The sequence below is a fragment of the Somniosus microcephalus genome, chromosome 2 (assembly GCF_052327205.1).
Source record: "Somniosus microcephalus isolate GS21.2 chromosome 2, FLI_Smic_1.0, whole genome shotgun sequence".
Classification (NCBI taxonomy): domain Eukaryota; kingdom Metazoa; phylum Chordata; class Chondrichthyes; order Squaliformes; family Somniosidae; genus Somniosus; species Somniosus microcephalus.
The window spans coordinates 247,364,741-247,387,165 of NC_140988.1; the positions used below are offsets into that span (position 1 = coordinate 247,364,741).

A 22,425-nucleotide genomic window follows, 5' to 3' on the forward strand; every position below is an offset into this window, starting at 1 on the left:
CAATAGAGTATTCTGCAAATTTGCCCACCATGTGACATAATGCAACAGCAGAAGTGAATTAGTCACTATCAGATTTATCACTGCTGTAAATCTGATTAGTGTGGAATTTTTTTTAAATCAAAAATTCACTAACCTTCATATAACGTTAATATTAAATGTCTATCAATAAATTGTAGACAGTAATGCAGTCTTGGGGTACTGCTGAGAAGTCAACTGCTCAAACTTCACTTTTGCAATTTGAATCCCTGAACTGGATCACTGCTTTGAAATGCACTGATAGTTATCCATATCTTTTACATATATTGATATGATTTTTGTTCTATGTAATATATGTACATAAACATGTTGATCACAAAAGGATTTATTTTCTGTTTGCAAACATTAATATGAAGCAGCTTCCCTAGCTTTACACTTTTTTTTTTACTAATAAAACAAGAATACTTGATCAATAAATCTAATCATCTAGAGCTAGTAGCAAAACTGTGTGCTTTAAAAGATTTTGGTATTTCAGGAAAGGTAGTAAGGCATTTTGGCAATCATTATAAAAGTCTCCTTGGGCGAACAATTAGGCAGGTTGCATTGATCCATCCATCACTTAACTGCTTTTCTATACCACTTGTCACTTTAATGGTGTTTGAAGTAGTGTGTAAAAGTACCAATTTAGGGTCAGGTGACCTCCTCGGCAGCCTTGTTAAAACTAGTAATGTGTCAAAAGGGTTTAATTGACTTGGTTATTAGCAAACTATTATGATTGGTTTTGGACTGTAATTAACCAAAGAATACTCTAAGATTTGCTTGTATGAAAGTATTATGTTGTCTGAGGAATAAAATAGTTGATTCATTCCTACCTGTTAGCCTTGTAACCTGAAACTGCTTAATTTTAGTTCTCAGCCTATCGTAAAAGAGGAGACACCCTCTCTATCTATTATATAAGAGGAGACAGTCCTTCCAACAAAATAACTAGTTATTATTGGCAAAAGATCATATTCACACTTTTTCAGACTGTTACAGATGATAAGCTCAAAAAGTCTCCGAATAAGCAAAACTACCAGTTACAAACTTTAAAAAAAAAAAAAATCCTGTATGGCTTAAATGGTTAGCCCATCTGTCTTATTCCCGATTTATGTTAAACATTGTATCAACTCTACCTTCATGTGTTCTTCCATATACCAGAGGATTGGCAGAGCCACCAAATAGGGAAATCCCAGGAATAGGGTCTTTTTAATGCAGGTAACTTGTGCATTATATTATTTACCTCCTCTGCAATTTTGTGCCATATGTAAGAACTACTTCTCTGATCTTTTCAACCATTGGCTACCAGTAGTTTCTGGTTCTTGTCTCTGTGTGAAAAAGTTTACTATTTTCTTTAGCTTTCTTATTTCGTAGTCTATTACTGCTACTGTAGTAGAGAGCGCTCTTAGGTTAGGGCTATGGTGTATTGTTGGGGCAAAATAGAGGAAGATTTACTCTGCATCTAACCCATGTACCTGACCGGAAAGTACTTGTGCTTCATTTTCTAGCAGTAAGGTACATCACCTTGACAAAAACACTACAAAGAGCATCATTAAAAACACTCTAGTCTTTTAGAGACGGAATGTTACTTTGGCATTTATAGGTTGAATAATGCATGTACTTCAGTAGGCTACTGTTGATGTAATGGATGTGGGAGCATAATTTAGCCAATGGCTGAAAGCAGTTCTACTGTAGGATTCCTAACTTTCATCAAGTCCCATTCACACATCGTCTGTGCTTGCTGACCTACATTGGCTCCTGGTCCAGCATCCTTGTTTTCAAATCCCTCCATGGCCTCACTCCTCCCTATCTCTGTTGCCTCCTCCAGCCCTACAAGCCTTCAAGATCTCTGCACTCCTCTAATTCTTGCGCATCCCCGATTTTAATCACTCCGCCCTTGGCACCATGCCTTCAGCTGCCTAGGCCGTAAACTCTGGAATTCCCGCCCTAACCTCTCTGCCTCTCTATCTCTCTCTTCCTTTAAGACACTCCTTAAAACCTACTTCTTTAATCAAGCTTTTGGTCATCTGCCTTAATGTCTCCTTATGTGGCTCAGTGTCCAATTTTATTTGATAATGCTCCTGTGAAGCACCTTGGGACATTTTACTGCATTAAAAGTGCTATATAAATGCAAGTTGTTGTTGGTAAATTAACTTTTCATTGGTAGAAATGTCAGTACAAGGTGCTAATATTTCAACCTCTTGGGAATGGATAATCTTGAAAATGGGTAAGAAACTGGCTGAAATACAGAAAACAACAGATATTATTTGAGGAGTTACATTGGGGTGGCTGTACTGAGTAGGATGCTATTGGGATCGGTGTTGGGACCACTCATTTTTCATTTCTATTCCTCATTTAAATCAATGATTTGGATTTAGAAACTCAATACAAATTGAAAATATTTGCACACTAATCAAATTTGCAGGTGATGCCAAACTTGGGCAGGCAGTGCATTCAGAGGAGGCAACCCAGAAGTTACAAACTAAGTTGGACAAAATATGTAAGCAAGCAGAATAATAGCAGATGAGATTTAATACAGATAAGTGTAAACTACTGCAGATAGGAAGGAAAAATGGGCAACACACATACTCTGTGAATGATTTTGAAATAGCTAAGAATGAAATTGAAACAAGGACCAACAGATTCAAACCACTCAAATGCAAATTTTGAACTGATATCAGGAAACTTCCTCATACAAAGTGTGTTTAGCACATGGAGTAGTGGAGGTGAAAACCCTGCAACCTCTTTAAAACCAGTTGGATGTTGGAATGGGAGGACTTCTAGGATCTTTCTGGATGGATGAACGTTATGCCAAATGGCCATCCTCATCCGTAATTATCTTGTGATTTTTGACATTTTGCATGATGGTTTTCTAAACATTTGGCACTAAAAATCCATGAACAAATGATCCTGACACTTGTGCAAGGATCGTGCCCTTTGGAAACTGCTGCCCCTGACCATGGTGAACTTTCTGGTGTGAAGGAAAGCTTGCCACAAAGTGTGCATTTAGGACACTTGCTACATTTTAAATCCCAGAAAATCTAATTGACAAGTGCCAAAAGACACTTCTGGATATTTCCCTTTGTTTCCTTTGTAAAGGGGGCACAAAAAGTTGCAGATAAGTATTTTGTTCTTAATTTTTGCCTCCTCGATCACAGCCTAGCCCCCCAGACTGGCTTCATTTCTTACCCCCACCGCCCCCCCCCCCCCCCCAACCCCAAAATCAGGGAGATGTCCTTTACCTGGACAGGTGTACTTCTACTGACTATCTACCAGGTCTCGATGAAGGCTCGGGGCATAGAAAATCTGATGTTCGGAGTGACTACCCGTGGTCCTTCCCCCTCACCCCTTACTACATTCGCCTTGTAAGGGGTATGTGGAGGCTCTGCTGCTACAAGGCCATCTCTGAAATTTGGGCACACAGGCAGGACTCAGCAGAAATACATCAGAACACCTGTGGATTTTTGGGACCTTTTACTTTGTTTAATTGGTAAATCTCACCTGAGCAGCCTATGACATAACTGCTGATAAAACTTTTTGAAATGTATAAAAGAATAGTCATTTAAAAACATACAAAAGGCCATTTTGCTCACCAAGTTCGCACCAATGTTTTTCGCCACAAGCCATTTAGTCTAATCCCACTTTCCTGCTTATGTATTAACATTCTTCCTTTTCATGCAACAATCTAATTTCTTTTCAAAAGCATTTATAGACTCTACTTTAACAATAAGTATCTTAAATTTATGCCCTCGCTAAACAGTGAAAACAATATCACTATTTATCTTGTAACCCTTTATAATCTTGAAGACCTCTATCAAGTTACCCTTTAACCTTCTTAGTTCAGATGTACAGAGCTATAATGAGCATTGATTTTTAAATTTTAACATAGATACTGATTTTATTTCCACTGTTAATAGAATGCAATAAATGAAATATTTTAACTATATATTTTTTTCTTATGCAGGTTTTAAGCCTCGGAAATCGCTCTCAAGACAGGTGAGTGATCTTGAGACAACAGGGCCAATTTTCTCTTTTGGTTGGAGATGGAAAACTGGCTGTTGGCAATTGACTGCCTGTTACACACCCTGCCCGATTATCCTTCCTATAATGGAAAGAAAAATTGGGTGGGGTGCATTACAGGCGGACGATCCACTGCCGCCAGTTTTCCACCCCTGCCCTGCCAAAAGTGAAACTTACCACCAAGATGTTTAAAATGTATCACTACTGAAATCCGATTCAATTTGCCAAAAAGATAAGAATGGAGAAGATATAACTATATGATGCTTATTTAGAAACTGCAATATCAAAATAGTTTTCATTTTTTTCTATTGATTTTATGGCAAGTTGAAAACTTGTAAATGGTGAAATGATTGTATAGTTACACAATCAATAATTGCTGAAAGTTAAATCTACAAACCTAAAATATTTAGTATGCTTGCTGAGAACGTAATGTTTAGAATTTGTGAACTCTATATTAATACTCATGTAGGTGTGAATTGGTTTAACAAAAAAAGAGGGAGATAAAAAAAATATTATGTTCTCTACCTTTAAATAAATTCACCATGTACCAAAATATTCAATAGCATATTTTGGTACATGGTGAATTTATTTAAAGGTAAACCTTTCATATATGCACCCTCACATTTTTTGTTGTCCAAGAAAGCTTTTATAAATTAAGCCAGTCATAGAAACTAGCTATCTGTAGTATCATTTTACCATTTTAATACAACAGCTAGTAGATTGTTTAAGTTATTTAGAATGTATGGGATAAATGTATAGGATACTTCAGAAAAGTGAACCATTAGCTGTGAGCTCAATTTCTTGAAAGGAGAAACAAGTTTTAAAAGAAACATATTTGCATTTCACCAGTGATCTTGTGACCTTGCAAGCTGCTTAGACTTAGACTTCTGGATCTTAGTACAGGCTTTCTACCCCAAATTGAGATTGGACAAGATGATATCTTTGGAAGAACATCCTATGGCAAACTTCCAGTGAGAATTTCAGTCTACACTGGTTGGCTGTCTATAGATTGGTTAGTTGTCAGCCTTGGGTGACTGGTAGTACTCTGACCTGGGTTCAAATCTCACTCCAGCAACTTGAGCATTTAACATAAGATGACCTTTCAGTACAATACTTAAACAATGCTGAACAGTTGGAGGTGCCGACTTTCAGATGAGACGTTAAACCGAAGTGCTGTCTTTCCTCTCAGGTGAACGTAAAATATCCTATAGCACTAGTTGAAAAAGAGCCAGGGAGTTCTCCCAGTGTCCTGGCCAATATTTATCACTCAACCAACATCATTAAGATAGATTATCTGGTCACTTACCTATTTTCTGTTTGTGGGATCTTGTGCAAAACTTTGTTGCTGTATTTCCATACATGACAACAGAGACTACAAATCAAAAGTACTTAATTGACTGTGGCGTGCTTTGACATGTCTTGAGGTCATCAGGGCATAAATTCAAGTTCGTTCTTTCTTTCTTTATACTGTCGTCCCTGTAGCTCCTTGACTTGCTTCTTGGGTCACCAGCATTGTATTTGCTTTGGTGCTTTCTGGCAATGTTTTGCTGTCTGCGGCTGATTGTCATATCTGTATGCAGTTGCTTTTTTTATGCTCTTTGGCTACTGACTGGATTCTTGGCTGGCCCTGGATTAGACTGCCATTTTATTTTCCCCTATATTATGACCTACTCATGCTCCCACACGGTAAATTTTTAAATAAAAATAAATGAAGAAGCTGTAAAGATCTCTGCATTCAGAGCCAAAGTTTTACTTATTTGTTTCCCAGCTATTTTTTCTGGGTCTTTTGGCAACCTGCTACACCTCCCTCCATGTAGTTGGAAAAAAAAACTGCTAACCAACCTTCACTCAGCCCCAGATTGCCATCTAAATTCACTGGGGCAAAAACAAAGCCTATGTTACAGGGGCTAATCAGGAGCCATCTTTTGTTTCTTAACGTCCCATTACCATCTCCTTTTGCCTTGCACCATCTCTTAATCTCTCCTGCCTTTCATCCTGTCACAAACCTTCCCTTTTGTTCTTTCCTCCCCTCCCCCCTTTCCCTGCCCTTGCACTTGCTTAAAAACCTGCTCCATCTCCAGCCTTTTCCAGTTCTGACGAAGGGTCATCGACCTGAAACGTTAACTCTGTTTCTCTCTCCACAGATGCTGCCTGACCTGCTGAGTATTTCCAGCATTTTCTGTTTTTATTTCAGAAAAGAAAGAGCTTTGATTTGGGGGGTTCTACACTGGTATGCTCAGCTGCCCCAGCCTTGGATGCTCTCTGCTTTTCTTCACCTGCCTAAGCTTTGCTCAGCTTTTAGGCATGAATATATATGGTGAAAAGCTGAGATCCTTGGGGAACACCACTTGTCATCCCACCAATCAAAACTGTCCCTTTATCCCTACTATCTGTCTTCTACCACCCAAGCAATTACCAACCCATGTCAAAAGGTTACTTCCAATTCCCTGTGCTTTCAATTTTGATGATCTCTTGTGCAGAACCTGATCAAATGCCTTCTGAAAGTCTATATAGACAACATTCATAGACCGTACCCTATTTTCCATGCCAGTGACCTCAAAAAAAAATTCAACCAGGTTAGTCACACTTACCCGTCACAAATCCATGCTGACTCTCTGTTCAGTCCACATGCTCAGTCACTCTGCACCTGATAGATTCCAGTAACATCCTCACAACTGATAAGCTTACAACTCTGTAGTTACCTGGTTTTTCACTCCCTAAATAATAGAGTAACACTATTAAATCTCTGAATTTATCTTGTCCATGAGATCCACCTCCTGCTTTCTTGACCCCATTCCCCCTAAACTGCTAACCACCGAACTTCCCTCCCTGAACCCTATGATAGTTGACACTGTAAATAATTCCCTCTCCTCGGGTACTATAATTCTCTCTTTTAAAACCACTCTCTCCTAAAATAAATCAACCTCAACCCCTTTCTCCTTGTAAACTACCGCAACATCTCCCATCTCTTTTTTTCCTACCCCAAGTCCTTGAATGCGTTGTCTCCTCTCAAATCTGTGCCCATCTCTTCTGCAACTCCCTATTTGACTCACTTGAACATAGCACTGATACAACCCTAACGAAAATCATGAACATCATTCTCTGTGACTGTGACTTTTGTATTATCCCTCCTCATCCTCCTCGACATACCTGTGGCCTTTGACACGGTCAACCACAACATCATCCTCCAACATTCAGCTCATTGCACTTGCTTAGTTCCACTCTAACCTGTCCGATTGTAGCCAGAGCAACCCCAGCAATGGCGTCTCAACCCACTCCTTCACCATTACCTCTGGATGATCTATCCTTGGCCCCCTCCTCTTCCACATATACGAGCTGCCCCTTGGCAACATTATCCACATTTATGGTCTATATCAATGATTTAGACCTCTTGGTATATGTCAGTGATTTAAACTTCAGTGTAGGGGGCATGATTAAGAAGTTTGCAGATGATAGAAAAATTGGCCATGTGGTTGATGGTGAGGAAGAAAGCTGTAGACTGCAGGAAGATATCAATGGACTGGTCAGGTGGGCAGCAAAGTGGCAAATGGAATTCAATCTGGAGAAGTGTGAGGTAATGCATTTGGGGAGGGCTAACAAGGCAAGGGAATACACAATAAATGGTAGGATGCTGAGAAGTGTAGAGGAACAGAGGGACCTTGAAGTGCATGTCCACAGATCCCTGAAGGTAGCAGGACAGATAGATAAAGTGGTTAAGAAGGCATTCGGGATACTTTCCTTTATTAGCTGAGGCATAGAATATAAGAACAGGGAAGTTACGCTTGAACTGTATAAAACACTAGTTAGGCCACAGCTAGAGTACTGCATACAGTTCTGGTCTCCACATTACAGGAAAGATGTGATTGCACTAGAGAGGGTACAGAGAAGATTTATTTATGTAATAACATAAGAAATAGGAGTAGGCCATTTGGCCCTTCGAGCCTGTTCTGCCATTCAATAAGATCATGGCTGATCTTCTACCTCATCTCCACTTTCCTGCACTATCCCCATATCCCATGATTCCCTTAATATTCAAAATTCTATCTATCTCTGTCTTGAATATACTCAACGACTGAGCCTCCACAACCCTCTGTGGTAGAAAATTCCAAAGATTCACCACCTTCTGAATGAAGAAGTTTCTCCTTGTCTCAGTCCTAAATGACCAATCCCTTATTCTGAGACTCTGACCCCTGGTTGTAGACTCCCCAGCCAGGGGAAACATCCCTGCATCTACCCTGTCAAGCCCTATAAGAATTTTGTACGTTTCAATGAAACCACCTCTCATTCTTCTAAAGTCTAGAAAATGTAGGCCTAGTTTACTCAATCTCTCCCCATAGGATAATCCCCCCCATCCCAGGAATCGGTCTGGTGAACCGTCGTTGCACTCCCTCTATGGCAAGTATATCCTTCCTTGGGTAAGGAGACCAAAACTGTACACAATACTCCAGGTGTGGACTCACCAGGGCCCTATATAATTGCAGTAAGACATCTTTACTCTTATGATGACACCAGCACAATTCACAATCCTTGTGTTGTTAGACTGCTTGTCTGACGAAGAATCTTGGATGAGCCACAATTTCCTCCAGCTGAATTTTGGGTAGACCGAAATCATTGTCTTTGAACCCACTGCTCCTCCCCTCCCCCCCCCCCCCCACCCCCAAACCAATCACAATATCCATACCCTCTCCAAACAATGTGTCATACTGAACCAGACTATTTTCAGCCTCAGCATCCTGTTTGGCACCAAGCTGAGCTTCTGATGCCATATCTTCTCTGTCATAAAGACTGCCTTCCATCCATCTCTGTAACGTCGCCTGCCTCTTCCTCAACCTCATCTGCTGCTGAAAATCTCATCCATGTTTTTTTAAAATTCATTCACAGGATGTTGGCAAGGTCAGCATTTATTGCCCATCCCTAATTGCTCTTGAGAAGGTGGTGGTGAGCCACCTTCTTGAACCGATGCAGTTCGTGTGGTGAAGGTACTTCCACATTGCCGTTAGGTAGGGAGTTCCAGGATTTTGACCCAGCGACGATGAAGGAATGGCGATATATTTCCAAGTCAAGATGGTGTGTGACTTGGAGGGGAACTTGAAGGTGGTGGTGTTCCCATGCATCTGCTGCCCTTTTCCTTTTAGGTGGTAGAGGTCACGGGTTTGGAAGGTGCTGCCGAAGAAGGTTGGCGAGTTGCTGCAGTGCATCTTGTAGATGGTACACACTGTAGACACGGTGCACCAGCGGTGGAGGGAGTGAATGTTTAAGGTGCTGGTTGGGATGCCAATCAAGCGGGCTGCTTTGTCCTGAATGGTGTCGAGCTTCTTGAGTGTTGTTGGAGCTGCACTCATCCAAGCAAGTGGAGAGTATTCCATCTTACTCAAACTAGGGTTGTATTCCATGAAATTTAGAAGGTTAAGAGGTGATTTGAAGTTTTCAAGCTTTTACAAGGAACAGATAGGGTTGATAGCGAGCAACTCTTTTTGCTGGTTGAGGAGTGTAGGACTACGGAACGTAGCCTAAAAATTAGAGCCAGATCCTTCAGGAGTGAAATTAGGAAATACTTCTACATGCAAAGGGTGGTAGACGTTTGGAACTCTCTTCTGCAAACGGCAGTTGACGCTAGGTGAGTTGTTGATCTTAGATCTGAGATTTTCAAAGGTATTGAGTGATATGGGGCACTATCTATGGAGTTAGGTCGCAGATCAGCCATAATCTCATTGAATGATGGATCAGGCTCGAGGAGCAAAATGGCATACTCCTGTTCCTATGTCCCTATGCCTTTGTCATCTTCAGTTTTGACTATTCCAATGCTCTGTTGGCTGGCCTCCCAACATTCAGCCTTTGTAAACTTTATCTTATCCAAACCTAATGCTGCAAATGTATAATTCTTATGCATGTGTTTAAAACCCTACTTGCCTCCATCTCTGTAATCCTCCTCCAGCCCTACAAAACCCTCACCCCCGCATCTAAACTCTCCATTTCTCTGACTCTGGACTCTTTTACATCCACCCAACCTCACTCCTTTGCCCCACTAATGGTGGCTGTAGCTTCCGTTTCTCCATCTCCCTCTCCTCCTTTAAGACCTTCCTTAAAACTGACCTCTTCGACCAAGCTTTTGATCATCCTCCTAATATTTCCTTCCTTAGTTCGACGTCCATTTTTGACTACGCCTCTGTGAAGCACTTTAGATATTTTTCTACGTTGCAAGTTGCTATTGTTGGCGTGTTCAGAGTAGATGGACCTATGGAAAGTCACCACACTGGTCAGACTGTCCAAGAGGTTCTTTGTGATCTCTCATCGACATCTGCAGAGCAAGGTGAAATTACCTCACTTTCGTAGTCGTTGTGCATTTTCCCAAAGGAAGCTGTGCTGACACATCCATGGTGGCATCACTGTGAAATGTGAATGGCTGACTAACTGTTATACTAGAAGGTTCTTCAGAAGCACCCCAGATACAGCATGTCATGCTTTACATGCTACTGCATGAAAAAAAAACCATGCCAGGATAATCTAGAACCAGTGTTGCCTTATTGGCTGCACACATTAAGATATCAGGCCCTGGTACACCAACCTGGGAACAACATGAGGAATGTCTTGGGGCCTAGGTCAGCATAGAGACAGATGCAGAGCTATGCCATCTTCTGCAAGGATGCCAGTGGTGATTTTGCAGCATAGGGCTGGCATATACAAGGACAGCTATAGTTAACTGTGGCCTGAAACTTGGCTGTGCCACTTACATGTAAATTCATGCCTGAGCCTGGGGTTCCTTATTCTTTCATTTTTGCCTGGAACTTTGTACTCCCCTTGAAATATGCTACTAATGTGTTGAGATGTCCCCTATATAACGCTCCCCTTTAATTCTCTATGTTGCTTTAAATTTGACTTAGATGCAATTTTCCATTCCCACCAATAGTGTCTTCCCTAGATATGTGAAGAGAAAAAGATTGGTAAAGTCAAGCGTAGGTCCCTTGCAGTCAGAATCAGGGGAATTTATCATGGGGAACAAAGACACGGCAGATCAATTAAATACATACTTTGGTTCTGTCTTCACAAAGGAGGACACAAATAAACTCCCAGAGATGTAGGGAACATAGGGTCTAATGAGAGGGAGGAACTGAATGAAATCAGTATTTGTAGGGAAATGGTGTTAGGGAAATTGATGGGATTGAAGGCTGATAAATCCCCCAGGGCCTGATAATCTACATCCTAGGGTACTTAAGGAAGTGGCCCTAGAAATAGTAGATGCATTGCTGGTCATCTTCCAAAATTCTATAGACTCTGGAACAGTTCCCATGGATTGGAGGGTAGCTAATGTAACCCCACTATTCAGAAAAGGTGGTAGAGAGAAAACGGGGAATTATAGACTGGTAAGTCTGACATCAGTAGTGGGGAAAATGCTAGAGTCCATTATAAAAGATGTAATAGCAGAGCACTTGGAAAACAGTGACAGGATCGGACAAAGTCAACATGGATTTACAAAAGGTAAAGCATGCTTGACTAATCTACTGGAATTTTTTGAGGATGTAACTGGTAGAATAGATAAGGGAGAACCAGTGGATGTGGTGTATTTGGACTTTCGGAAGGCTTTTGATAAGGTCCCGCATAAGAGACTAGCGTGCAAAGTTAAAGCACATGGGATTGGGGGTAAGGTACTGACTTGGATAGAAAACTGGTTGGCAGACAGGAAGCAAAGAGTTGGAATAAATGGGTCTTTTTCCGAGTGGAAGGCAGTGACTAGTGGGGTACCGCAGGGATCGGTGCTAGGACCCCAATTATTCACAATATATATTAATGATCTAGACGAGGGAACTAGATGTAACATCTCCTAGTTTGCAGATGACACAAAGCTGGGTTGGGCGTGTGTGCTGTGAGGAGGATGCAGAGAAACTCCAGTACGATTTGGACAAGTTGGGCAGATGCAGTATAATGTGGATAAATGCGAGGTTATCCACTTTGGTGGCAAAAACAGGAAGGCAGATTATTATCTGAACAGCAATAGATTGGGAAAAGGGGAAGTGCAACGAGACCTGGGTGTCCTTCTGCACCAGTCGCTGAAGGTAAGCATGCAGGTGCAGCAGGCGGTTAAGAAGGCAAATGGTATGCTGGCCTTCATAGAGAGAGGATTTGAGTACAGGAGCAAGGATGTCTTGCAGTTGTACAGGGCCTTGGTGAGACCACACCTTGAGTATTGTGTGCAGTTTTGGTCGCCTTATTTGAGGAAGGATGTTCTTGCCATGGAGGGAGTGCAGCGAAGATTCACCAGACTGATACCTGGGATGGCAGGAATGACGTATGAAGAGAGATTGGGTCGATTAGGCTTATATTCGCTAGAGTTTAGAAGAATGAGAGGGGATCTCATTGAAACTTATAAAATTCTAACAGGACTAGACAGACTAGATGCAGGAAGGCTGTTCCCGATGGCGGGGGAGTCCAGAACCAGGGGTCACAGTCTAAGGATAAGGAGTAAGCCATTTAGGACTGAGATGAGGAGGAATTTCTTCACCCAGAGAGTGGTGAACCTGTGGAATTCTCTACCACAGAAGGCAGTTGAGGCCAATTCATTAAATATATTCAAGAAGGAGTTAGATATATTTCTTAAGGCTAAGGGGATCAAGGGATATGGGGAGAAGGCAGGGACAGGGTACTGAATTTGGATGATCAGCCATGATCGCATTGATTGGCGGAGCGGGCTCGAGGGGCTGAATGGCCTACTCCTGCTCCCATCTTCTATGTTTCTATGTCTTATGTTTTTGCTTGTTGCTCTCATTATGCAAGTAATTTTAGACCTGAAGACTGTTATTTGGAGTTGGGATTAGCACCTTTACCAAACCATTTTACAACTGATTTAGACCTGTAGATGAAAATCTACCTAAAGAAAATCTTCTTGAGAAGTCACTTTTCTCACTTGAAGGATTTTATTTCTATACATGGTTTTACAGGAATTGGAAAATATGCTTGCAGAAACTCCTCCAGTATGGAAAGGCTCCTCAAGATTCTTTCGGACTTTGCATGATAGAGGTGAGTGAAATTCTCTTGATAAATTGGCACTGCTTTATGTCACTCGTTGTGAAGAAAGCTCCCTTTTGTGGCCAGTTCTGGTGGCACTTCAATGGCAACCCAAAATGTTTACACATAATGATGTCAGACTACACCAAAAGATGATTATGTGAAGCTTATGGTTTGATTGGTTTGTTCGCTTGATGCATTTTCATGCAGCACATGTCATATGGCTTTGTTAGAGAACATTCATGATCAGCAGTGGGGAGACTGATTTTGGTATGATTCAATCTGGTAAGTCTACATTTTGTCACCTTTTGGCACCCGAGCTCAAAAAACATTGACATTGCTACTTTATGTTGTGTGGACTTCGTAAATTTTGTATTGTAAGTGCAACCTACTTTTCTTGCTCTTTAGGTACTGATACGCTTATCAATTACTTCATAAAAGGTGATGAGTCGAAGAAGAGATGACGAGTCGAAAGAAGAGATGAATAAGGCTTTTATTAGCTAAGAAGAGACCATGCTTCTTCGTGAGTGACTGAACAAGTCTGAACGAAACCCACACAGTGGTGGGTGGAGTCAGCTGAGGCATGCCTCCATACACAGCGCCACCCAGAGGTGGCAATATACAATACAGTGGTTTACCACATTCACCCCTTGTTTAATGTGAAGTCCGGCGGGGTGAAGGGTACTACAAGTTAAGTCTATCAGGAGGCCTTGTCTGACGTCCTGATCGTCGTGGTGGCGGCGGTGGTGTTGCAGCATCCGACGTCGGGTCTGGTGTCTGGGTGGTTGGCGAAGATTCCTGGGGCTTTGGCATGCCGTCTGCAGGGGTTGGGTTGGGAGGGGTGGTGGGGGATAACAGTGGTAAGGGGGATAACGGTGGTAAGGGGGATAACGGTGGTAATTCAGGGGTACCCGAGGGTGCGAGATCTCGTATGGAGACCGTGTCCTCCCGCCCGTCTGGGTATGTCACCCAGGCATACTGGGGGTTGGCGTGTAGGAGGTGCACCCGCTCGACCAGGGGGTCCGTTTTATGCGTCCTCACGTGCCTCCGCAGTAGGACGGGCCCAGGAGAAGTCAACCATGCCGGTAGCGAGGTTCCCGATGTAGACTTCCGGGGGAAAACGAACATTTTCTCATGAGGGGTCGCATTAGTGGCAGTACAAAGCAGTGACCGAATGGAGTGGAGCGCTGCAGGGAGGACCTCCTGCCAGCGGGAGGTCGGAAGGCCCTTAGATTTTAGTGCTAAGAGGACTGCCTTCCAAACCGTCGCGTTCTCCCTTTCCACCTGGCCGTTCCCCCGGGGGTTGTAACTGGTGGTCCTGCTCGTGGCGATACCTCTTGTTAGCAGGTACTGCCGAAGTTCGTCGCTCATGAACGATGAGCCCCTGTCGCTATGTATATAGCTGGGGAACCCGAACAGAGCGAAGATGTCATTCAGACACTTGATGACCGTGGTACTGGTCATGTCTGGGCAAGGGATGGCAAAGGGGAAACGGGAGTACTCATCAACTATGTTGAGGAAGTACACATTGCGGTCAGCGGAGGGGAGGGGCCCTTTAAAATCGACGCTCAGGCGTTCGAAGGGGCGGGTGGCCTTGATCAGGCTTGCTCTGTCCGGCCTATAGAAGTGCGGTTTGCACTCGGCGCAGATTTGGCAGCTCTTGGTCATGGTCCTGACCTCCTCGATGGAGTAGGGCAGGTTACGGGATTTGATAAAATGGAAAAACCTGGTGACCCCCGGGTGGCAGAGGTCATTGTGGAGGGACTGCAGCCTATCACTCTGCGCGTTGGCGCATGTACCACGTGATAGGGCATCTGGGGGCTCATTGAGTTTCCCTGGCCGATACAAGATATCATAATTGTAGGTGGAGAGTTCGATTCTCCACCTCAAGATCTTGTCGTTCTTGATTTTACCCCTCTGCTTATTATTAAACATAAAAGCTACTGAACGCTGGTCAGTGAGCAGGGTAAATCGTTTCCCGGCCAGGTAATGCCTCCAGTGACGCACCGCTTCTACAATAGCCTGGGCCTCCTTTTCGACGGAGGAGTGTCTCGTCTCGGGGCCCTGGAGGGTCCTTGAGAAAAAGGCCACGGGTCTGCCCGCCTGGTTAAGGGTCGCGGCTAGGGCGAAGTCGGAGGCATCGCTCTCCACTTGGAAGGGGATGGACTCATCCACCGCGTGCATTGCGGCCTTCGCGATATCGTTCTTGATAAGAGTGAAGGCTGCACACGCCTCTGGTGTCAGGGGGAAGGAGGTGGCTTTGATGAGGGGCCTGGCTTTGTCTGCATAGAGGGGCACCCACTGGGCGTAGTAGGAGAAAAACCCCAGGCATCTCTTCAGTGCTTTTTGGCAGTGGGGAAGGGGTAGCTCCATTAGGGGGCGCATTCTGTCGGGGTCGGGCCCGATGACTCCGTTCTCCACCACGCAGCCGAGGATGGCCAGGCGCTTGGTGTGAAACATACATTTTTCCTTATTGTACGTTAGGTTCAGCCGTTGGGCCGTACGGAGGAAATTTGCTAGATTAACGTCGTGGTCCTGCTGGTCGTGGCCGCAGATGGTGACGTTATCCAAATAGGGGAAGGTTGCCCGCAGCGCGTTCTGGTCAACCATTCGGTCCATCTCCCTTTGGAAGACCGAAACCCCGTTGGTGACGCCGAAGGGGACCCTAAGGAAGTGGTAGAGGCGGCCGTTTGCCTCGAAGGCAGTATACTGGCGGTCCTCATGGCGGATGGGCAGCTGGTGGTACGCTGACTTAAGGTCGATGGTGGAGAATACTTTGTATTGCGCAATCTGATTGACCATATCAGATATGCGAGGGAGGGGGTACGCGTCCAGCTGGGTGTACCGGTTTATGGTTTGGCTGTAGTCGATTACCATGCGGCGTTTTGCAGTGGTTTTAACGACTACAACCTGGGCTCGCCAGGGGCTAGTACTACCTTCGATAATGCCCTCCTTCAATAGCCGCTCCACCTCAGAGCTGATAAAAGCTCTGTCCCCGGCACTGTACCGCCTGCTTTTGGTAGCGATGGGTTTACAGTCGCGGGTGAGGTTAGCGAACAGGGGAGGGGGGGGGGACTTTTAATGTGGAAAGGCTGCAGACTGTGAGTGGGGGGAGGGGTCCACCGTATGCTAGTGTGACACTCTTAAGGTGGCACTGAAAATCCAACCCTAGCAGGACGGCAGCGCAAAGACGGGGCAGGACTAGCAGTTTAAATTTTTTATATTCAGTGCCCCCTACTGACAGGGTCACCACACAGTAGCCGCTGATGTCCATTGACTGGGACTTGGACGCCATAGAAATGCGATGGTGCGTTGGCAGAATCGTGAGGGAGTGGCTACGTACCGTGTCTGGGTGGACGAAACTCTCTGTGCTCCCGCTGTCGATCAGGCAACTGGTGGCGCGGCCGTTTACCGCGATATCCATCATGGAGCTGGATAGATGGTGAGGGAGGGCTTGATCCAGCGTCACGGAGGCCAGTATGTGGCTTAGTGAGTCACTATAGTCATCCGCCGAGACGGTGGTCGGTTCCGGTGACGAAATGGCGGTTGAGTGCGTTGGATACGATGGCGGCGGATGCCATGCGGCCGGGGGTACACAAAATGGCGGATAAGATGGCTGCTCCCACGGCCCGCACGCTGCGCTGCTGGCTGGCTTCCCCTTGCAGGCGTTAGCGTAATGGCCTTTCTTCCCGCAGCCCGAGCAGGTAGCTGTCTTAGCTGGGCAGTGCGCTCTGGGATGTTTTAACTGGCCACAGAAATAGCATTTTTGGGCCTGGTTACTGGGCATCGAAGCAGTTCTTACCGGAGGCTGCTGTCTCGGTTGGGTCGCTGCAGCGGTTGGTGCCGGGGGCGGCGGTCCCGTGTCCCACGGTTTCGATTGCCATGTCTCGGCGCCGTTACGGGGGTATGCCTCGAGGTTTCGGTGGGCCTCCTCTAACGAGAGCGCAAGGGCAATGGCCGTCTTCAGGTCGGGTTCCTTGCTTTCTAGCAGTCTCTGCCGGGTGTGGTCTGACTGGAGGCCCCTGACGAAGGCATCACAGGCGAGTCCCTGCGCGTGCTCCACAGCCGTTACCGCTTTACAATCGCAGTCTCTGCAGAGTGCCAGTAGCGCCCGTGCAAATGCCCCTACCGATTCTCCCGGTTGCTGCCTGCGGGATCCCAAGAGGTGTCGGGCGTAAATTGTGTTCACTGGGCGCGTATATTGCCCTTTTAGTAGCTCGAGGGCCGCCACGTACGTATTAGAGTCCCGGATTAGCATATATACTTGATGGCTCACCTGGGCGGTCAAAATTTTCAGTTTGTGATCCTCCTCTGTAACCTGTGAGATTGCGAGGAAGGATTCAAAGCAGCTCAGCCAGTGTTCAAACTTGGCTGATGCACCCACCTCTTGAGGGTCGAGGTCCAGGCGTGGTGGTCTGAGGGCTCTCAGCAATGTCTGCTGTATCCGTTGCTGTTGTTGCTCCTCAGGTGTCGCCATTTAACTTTTAGCTAATAAAATTGATACGCTTATCAATTATTTCATAAAAGGTGATGAGTCGAAGAAGAGATGACGAGTCGAAAGAAGAGATGAATAAGGCTTTTATTAGCTAAGAAGAGACCATGCTTCTTCGTGAGTGACTGAACAAGTCTGAACGAAACCCACACAGTGGTGGGTGGAGTCAGCTGAGGCATGCCTCCATACACAGCGCCACCCAGAGGTGGCAATATACAATACAGTGGTTTACCACAGGTACCACAAGCATTGTTATAATTCCAAAAAAAGTAACATGCATTTAAATTGAATTGCAGTAATAACATCAATAAAAGGTGCAGCAATAGGAGACAAATAGCAAAGTATTTTTTGTTTTAAAACCTTTGCGGGGTGCGGTGCTTTTCTCTTCCAACTGAAAGTTTAATGTAATTTGAAGCTTGTTTGAAATAGTATATATATTTTTAAAGTTTTAAGAGTGGGGAGAAAATCTATGCCACATTTGAAGACTGCATTCCTTCAAGCGCAATTTTGAACTTGCATACATTTTAACGTTGCACATATTCTGTTCTTTTAATGTGTCATTCTTCAAAAACATGATAGTCTAGTACTTCAACATGTATTGCATATTGTCCAACAAAACTACAAAAATAATTTCCATTTATATAGCACCATTAATGTAAAAAATATCCCAAAACACTTTATAGAAGCAATATGGGAAATGGACACCAAGCCAGGAAATGAGAGATTAGGAAATGTGACCAAAAGCTTAGAGGAGGTTTTTAAAGGAGGAGAGAGAGGTGGAGAGGCAGAGAGCTATAAGGGAGAAATTCCAGACCGGAGGATCCAGTGACTGAAGGCTCTGGCAATGGTGGAGTGAAGGGAAGAGGGGGAGAGATGTAGCAGAGGTGAGAATCAGAGAAACCGAGATATAGATATGGTGGGGGGGTGGAGTTCGGGTGAGGGGATTAAAATGCTGAAATGGATTAAAAGATGAGGCATTCAGAGATGGGAAGCCAATGTTGGTCATTGAAGACTGGAGTAATGGGTGAGCGGGACTTAGTCCGAGATAAGATATGTGTGTCAGCGTTTTGGACAAGTTGGAGTTAATATAGCATATAGGCCAACAAGGAGAGTGTTGGAATAGTTGATTTCAGGAGGTAACAGAAGCATGTTTTAAGGGTTTCATTGGTCAAGGGATTAAGATTGGAATAGTGAAAGTCACTGGTCTTTGTGATGGAGAGAATATAGCATGCCACGACCAAAGCACATCAAAATCAAGAGGTTTTCATTCGCCAATTAATTTTAAAGTCTATCCTTTAAAAGGAAATGTGACCAGTGGGGTAAAGTTATTGTGTATATTTGTTTCCATAAGCATTACTTGGAGTAGCTTTTTTTAAATTAAGTAATTTTTCTAGATGGGACAGTGTAGAAATTAGTTGAAAATTGACAGAGGAAAAAATGCTATAAAAGCATTGAATGAAAATGTTTTATATTCTGTTGTATTTCCAACAGTACACAAGGCCCTACTGTAACTTGAGACTACAAATTAAAGGATCTAAAATACAAGTTCTGCTAAAAGGTGGTTTGATCGTCTTGGTATGCACCAATACATTTTAAGAGGATCATACAATTTTTTTTTACTCTTGTGCACTTTAATTGTACTTTAACTTACTACTAATATGTTTCCTATTTCTATTAAAATAATGCTAATACTTTGTCCCCAAAAGGAGGTTGATGTTATTTGACATTAGTGTTTCAAAGTTTTAAAACATTTAGTGATGGTCACAATTTGTGTGCAAGTAGTTTTATCTAAAAATTTAATTTGAAAAACTAAATGTCACTGAAACAAGAGAGTGCAGTCTATTGTAATTTCAAAAGCATAACCCATGAAAGTAATTCGAAAAAATGCTGAAATTACTGTGATTTTCATACCTTTTGTTGGTAGGAGTTTATACGATTTTAAAAACCTTACATTTCCAGAATGTTGCTCATTGTTGATGGATAAAGCTGCCATTAGAGCTTTGAAGAGTTAATTCCTACACTCTGAATACCTGTGATGTAGGTACTTTTCCACACTCAGACCAAATACCTCTGTTGGAACTGAAACTGAGCACCAGAACTGGGTTGAAACCTGTTAATCCCGGTGTTGAGTTTCAAACCAAAGCAAAGTCACTCACAAAGGTATTATGCTGGCCGTCAAACAAAGCTCATCTTTAGAAGGGCTTGTGAAGGCACTCGAGAATGTCTAAGTCTGTTTGAGGTCCCTGGCTAGCAAGACAATTTTATGTTCTTACTACTGATCATTGTGAATAGAATTAACTGTTAGAGTAGCATTGAGTTACAATGTATGTAAGAAAGCTTTTTGTGAGGTGTTGCTCTGGAATTTTTCTGCTTAACAACATCTATTTGAACTTTTGCCTTGTCAGTGTCAATTATTTGGTCGAAAATGTGAAGGCATTCTCGGAGAAACACAGCGACACTTTGTAATTCAGTGGGTATTAAGTATTTTTGTAATATAAACATTGCTTATTCCTGAAGAGAACTTCAACAGAGGGTCGTATTGTCACAAACCTGACTGGAGGGGAAGAATTTTGGATTTGAATCCTGCAGGTTCCTATGTAATCCTGCTAGACCACTGCAAGACTGTATTTACTGCAGAAACATCCATTATTTGAGCTATTCCAAGAAAAGATATTGTTAGCTCCTCTTTAAGATCAATTTTTATTTACCAGAGGAAAATGCTGAGGTGGAATCTGAGCTAGATAGATCTCCCAAGACTTGCCGAGATAAAATAATGGAAATAAAAGTGCAGCACACTCTACCTTCGTGCCACTATTTTGACAGTGCCAATTTATTTGTAAGTGTGTCAGTTGGCAACATTCTTGCCTCTGGGTCCAGCACCTGAGCATATAATACAGACTGATGTTCCAGTGCAGTACACAGGGAGTCTACATTATCAAAGGTGCTGATTTTCGGATGAGATATTAAACTGAGGTCCCTTCTGCCTTTTCCAGTGGTACAGATGAATATTAAAGATCCAATAACAGTGTTTAAAGAAAAGGCCCATGTCTAACCCAACATTCCTACCTCAAGTACTGTCAAAAATAAAGATTAATTGATTATTCATCTCATTGCTGTCTGTGCTATTGCTTTGTCCTAGAACCAACAAGGGGGCATTCCATATTAGATTTAGTAATGAGTAATGAGCCAGATTTAGTTAACAGCCTAACGGTGTGTGAACATTTATCCAATAGCGATCATAACATGATCGAGTTCCAACATAGTGTTTGAAAGGGAAAAACGTGAAACAGCTACTAAGATTCTAGATTTAGGTAAGGTCGACTTCAATGAGATGAGACAGAGAATGTCCACAGTAAACTGGGCAAATCTGTTAAAATATGGCAAATGACAGAAGATCAGTTGGAGATGTTCAAAAAAAATTAATGTGATACAGAACCAATTTATACCCTGAGGGGCAAGAGCTCTACTTGCCAAAAAACCCAGCCATGGACAACTAAAGAGATAAGGGACAGCATAAAACTAAAGGAAAAGCATACAAAAATGTAAAAAAAATAGCACAGATCCTGGCGAATAGGAAAGATACAAAGAACAGCAAAAGGCCCCAAAACAAATAGTAAGAGCTACAAAAAGGGAGTATGAAAAGAAACTTGCAAGGGATACCAAATCAACACAAAGAATTTTTACAATTATATTAGGGAAAAAAAGGGTAGTCAGGAGCAATGTTGGCCCCTTGAAAACTAATATTGGTGATATTGTCAATGATAAGGAAATGGGTATGTTGAATAATTACTTTGTGTCAGTATTTACAGTAGAGGAAGAGGATAGCATGCCGGAAATCCCAAGGAAACTAATATTGGACAGGGACTCAATAAAATTAACGTAAGTAAAATAATGGTAATGAAGAAAATAATGGCACTAAAGAGTGACAAATCTCCAGGACCAGATGGTTTCCATCCCAGGGTTTTAAAGGAAGTAGGTGAGCACATTGCAGATGCCCTAACTATAATTTTCAAAAGTTCTCTTGATTCAGGAGCCGTTCCTTTAGATTAGAAAATTGCGCATGTCACTCCGCTATTCAAGAATGGCGAGAGAGGGAAACCAGGGAATTATAGACCAGTTAGCCTAACATCTGTTGTCAGGAAATTACTAGAGTCTATAATTAAGGATAGGGTGACTGAACACCTCGCAAATTTTCAGTTGATCAGAGAGAACCAGCATGGATTTGTGAAAAGGTGGTCATGTCAGACAAACCTGATTGAATTTTTTGAGGAGGTGACTAAAGTAGTAGACAGGGGAATGTCTATGGATGATATTTATATGGATTTCTTGAAGGCATTTGATTAAAGTCCCACATAAGAGACTTTTAACTAAGGTAGAAGCCCATGGAATTGAAGGCAAATTATTGACCTGGTTAGAAAATTGGCTGATCGGCAGGAGACAGAGCGTAGGGATAATCGGTAGGTACTCTAATTGGCAGGATGTGACTAGTGGTGTCCCGCATGGATCTGTGTTGGGGCCTCAACTATTCACAGTATTTATTAACGACTTAGATGATGGCATATAAAGCCTTATATCCAAATTTGCTGATGACACAAAGATGGGTGGCATTGTAGGCAGGGTCGATTAAATCATAAAATTACAAAGGGATATCAATAGATTAAGTGAATAGGTAAAACTGTGGCAAATGGATTTCAATGTAGACAAATGTGAGGTCTTCCACTTTGGACCTAAAAGGGATAGAGCAGGGTACTTTCCAAATGGTGAAAAGTTAAAAACAGTGGAGATCCAAAGAGACTTGAGGGTCCAGTACATAGATCATTAAAATGTCATGAAAAGGTACAGAAAATTATCAAAAAGGCTAATGGAATGCTGGCCTTTATATCTAGAGGACTAGAATACAA

At 43.0% G+C, this 22,425-nt stretch overlaps 1 protein-coding gene across 12 annotated transcripts in view; it reads left to right on the top strand.

The window, feature by feature from the left end:
* Window positions 1-22,425, top strand: part of micu3a (mitochondrial calcium uptake 3a) — a 250,731-nt gene that overhangs the window by 58,612 nt on the left and 169,694 nt on the right. For 9 of the 12 annotated variants that reach the window (XM_085970622.1, XM_085970641.1, XM_085970576.1 and 6 more), the window contains exons 3-4: window positions 3,977-4,008; window positions 12,966-13,044. In XM_085970622.1, coding sequence (XP_085826748.1) covers window positions 3,977-4,008; window positions 12,966-13,044 — 111 coding nt within the window. The remainder of the gene's footprint in view (window positions 1-3,976; window positions 4,009-12,965; window positions 13,045-22,425) is intronic. The other 3 variants (XM_085970659.1, XM_085970667.1, XM_085970651.1) reach the window with 2 other exon arrangements.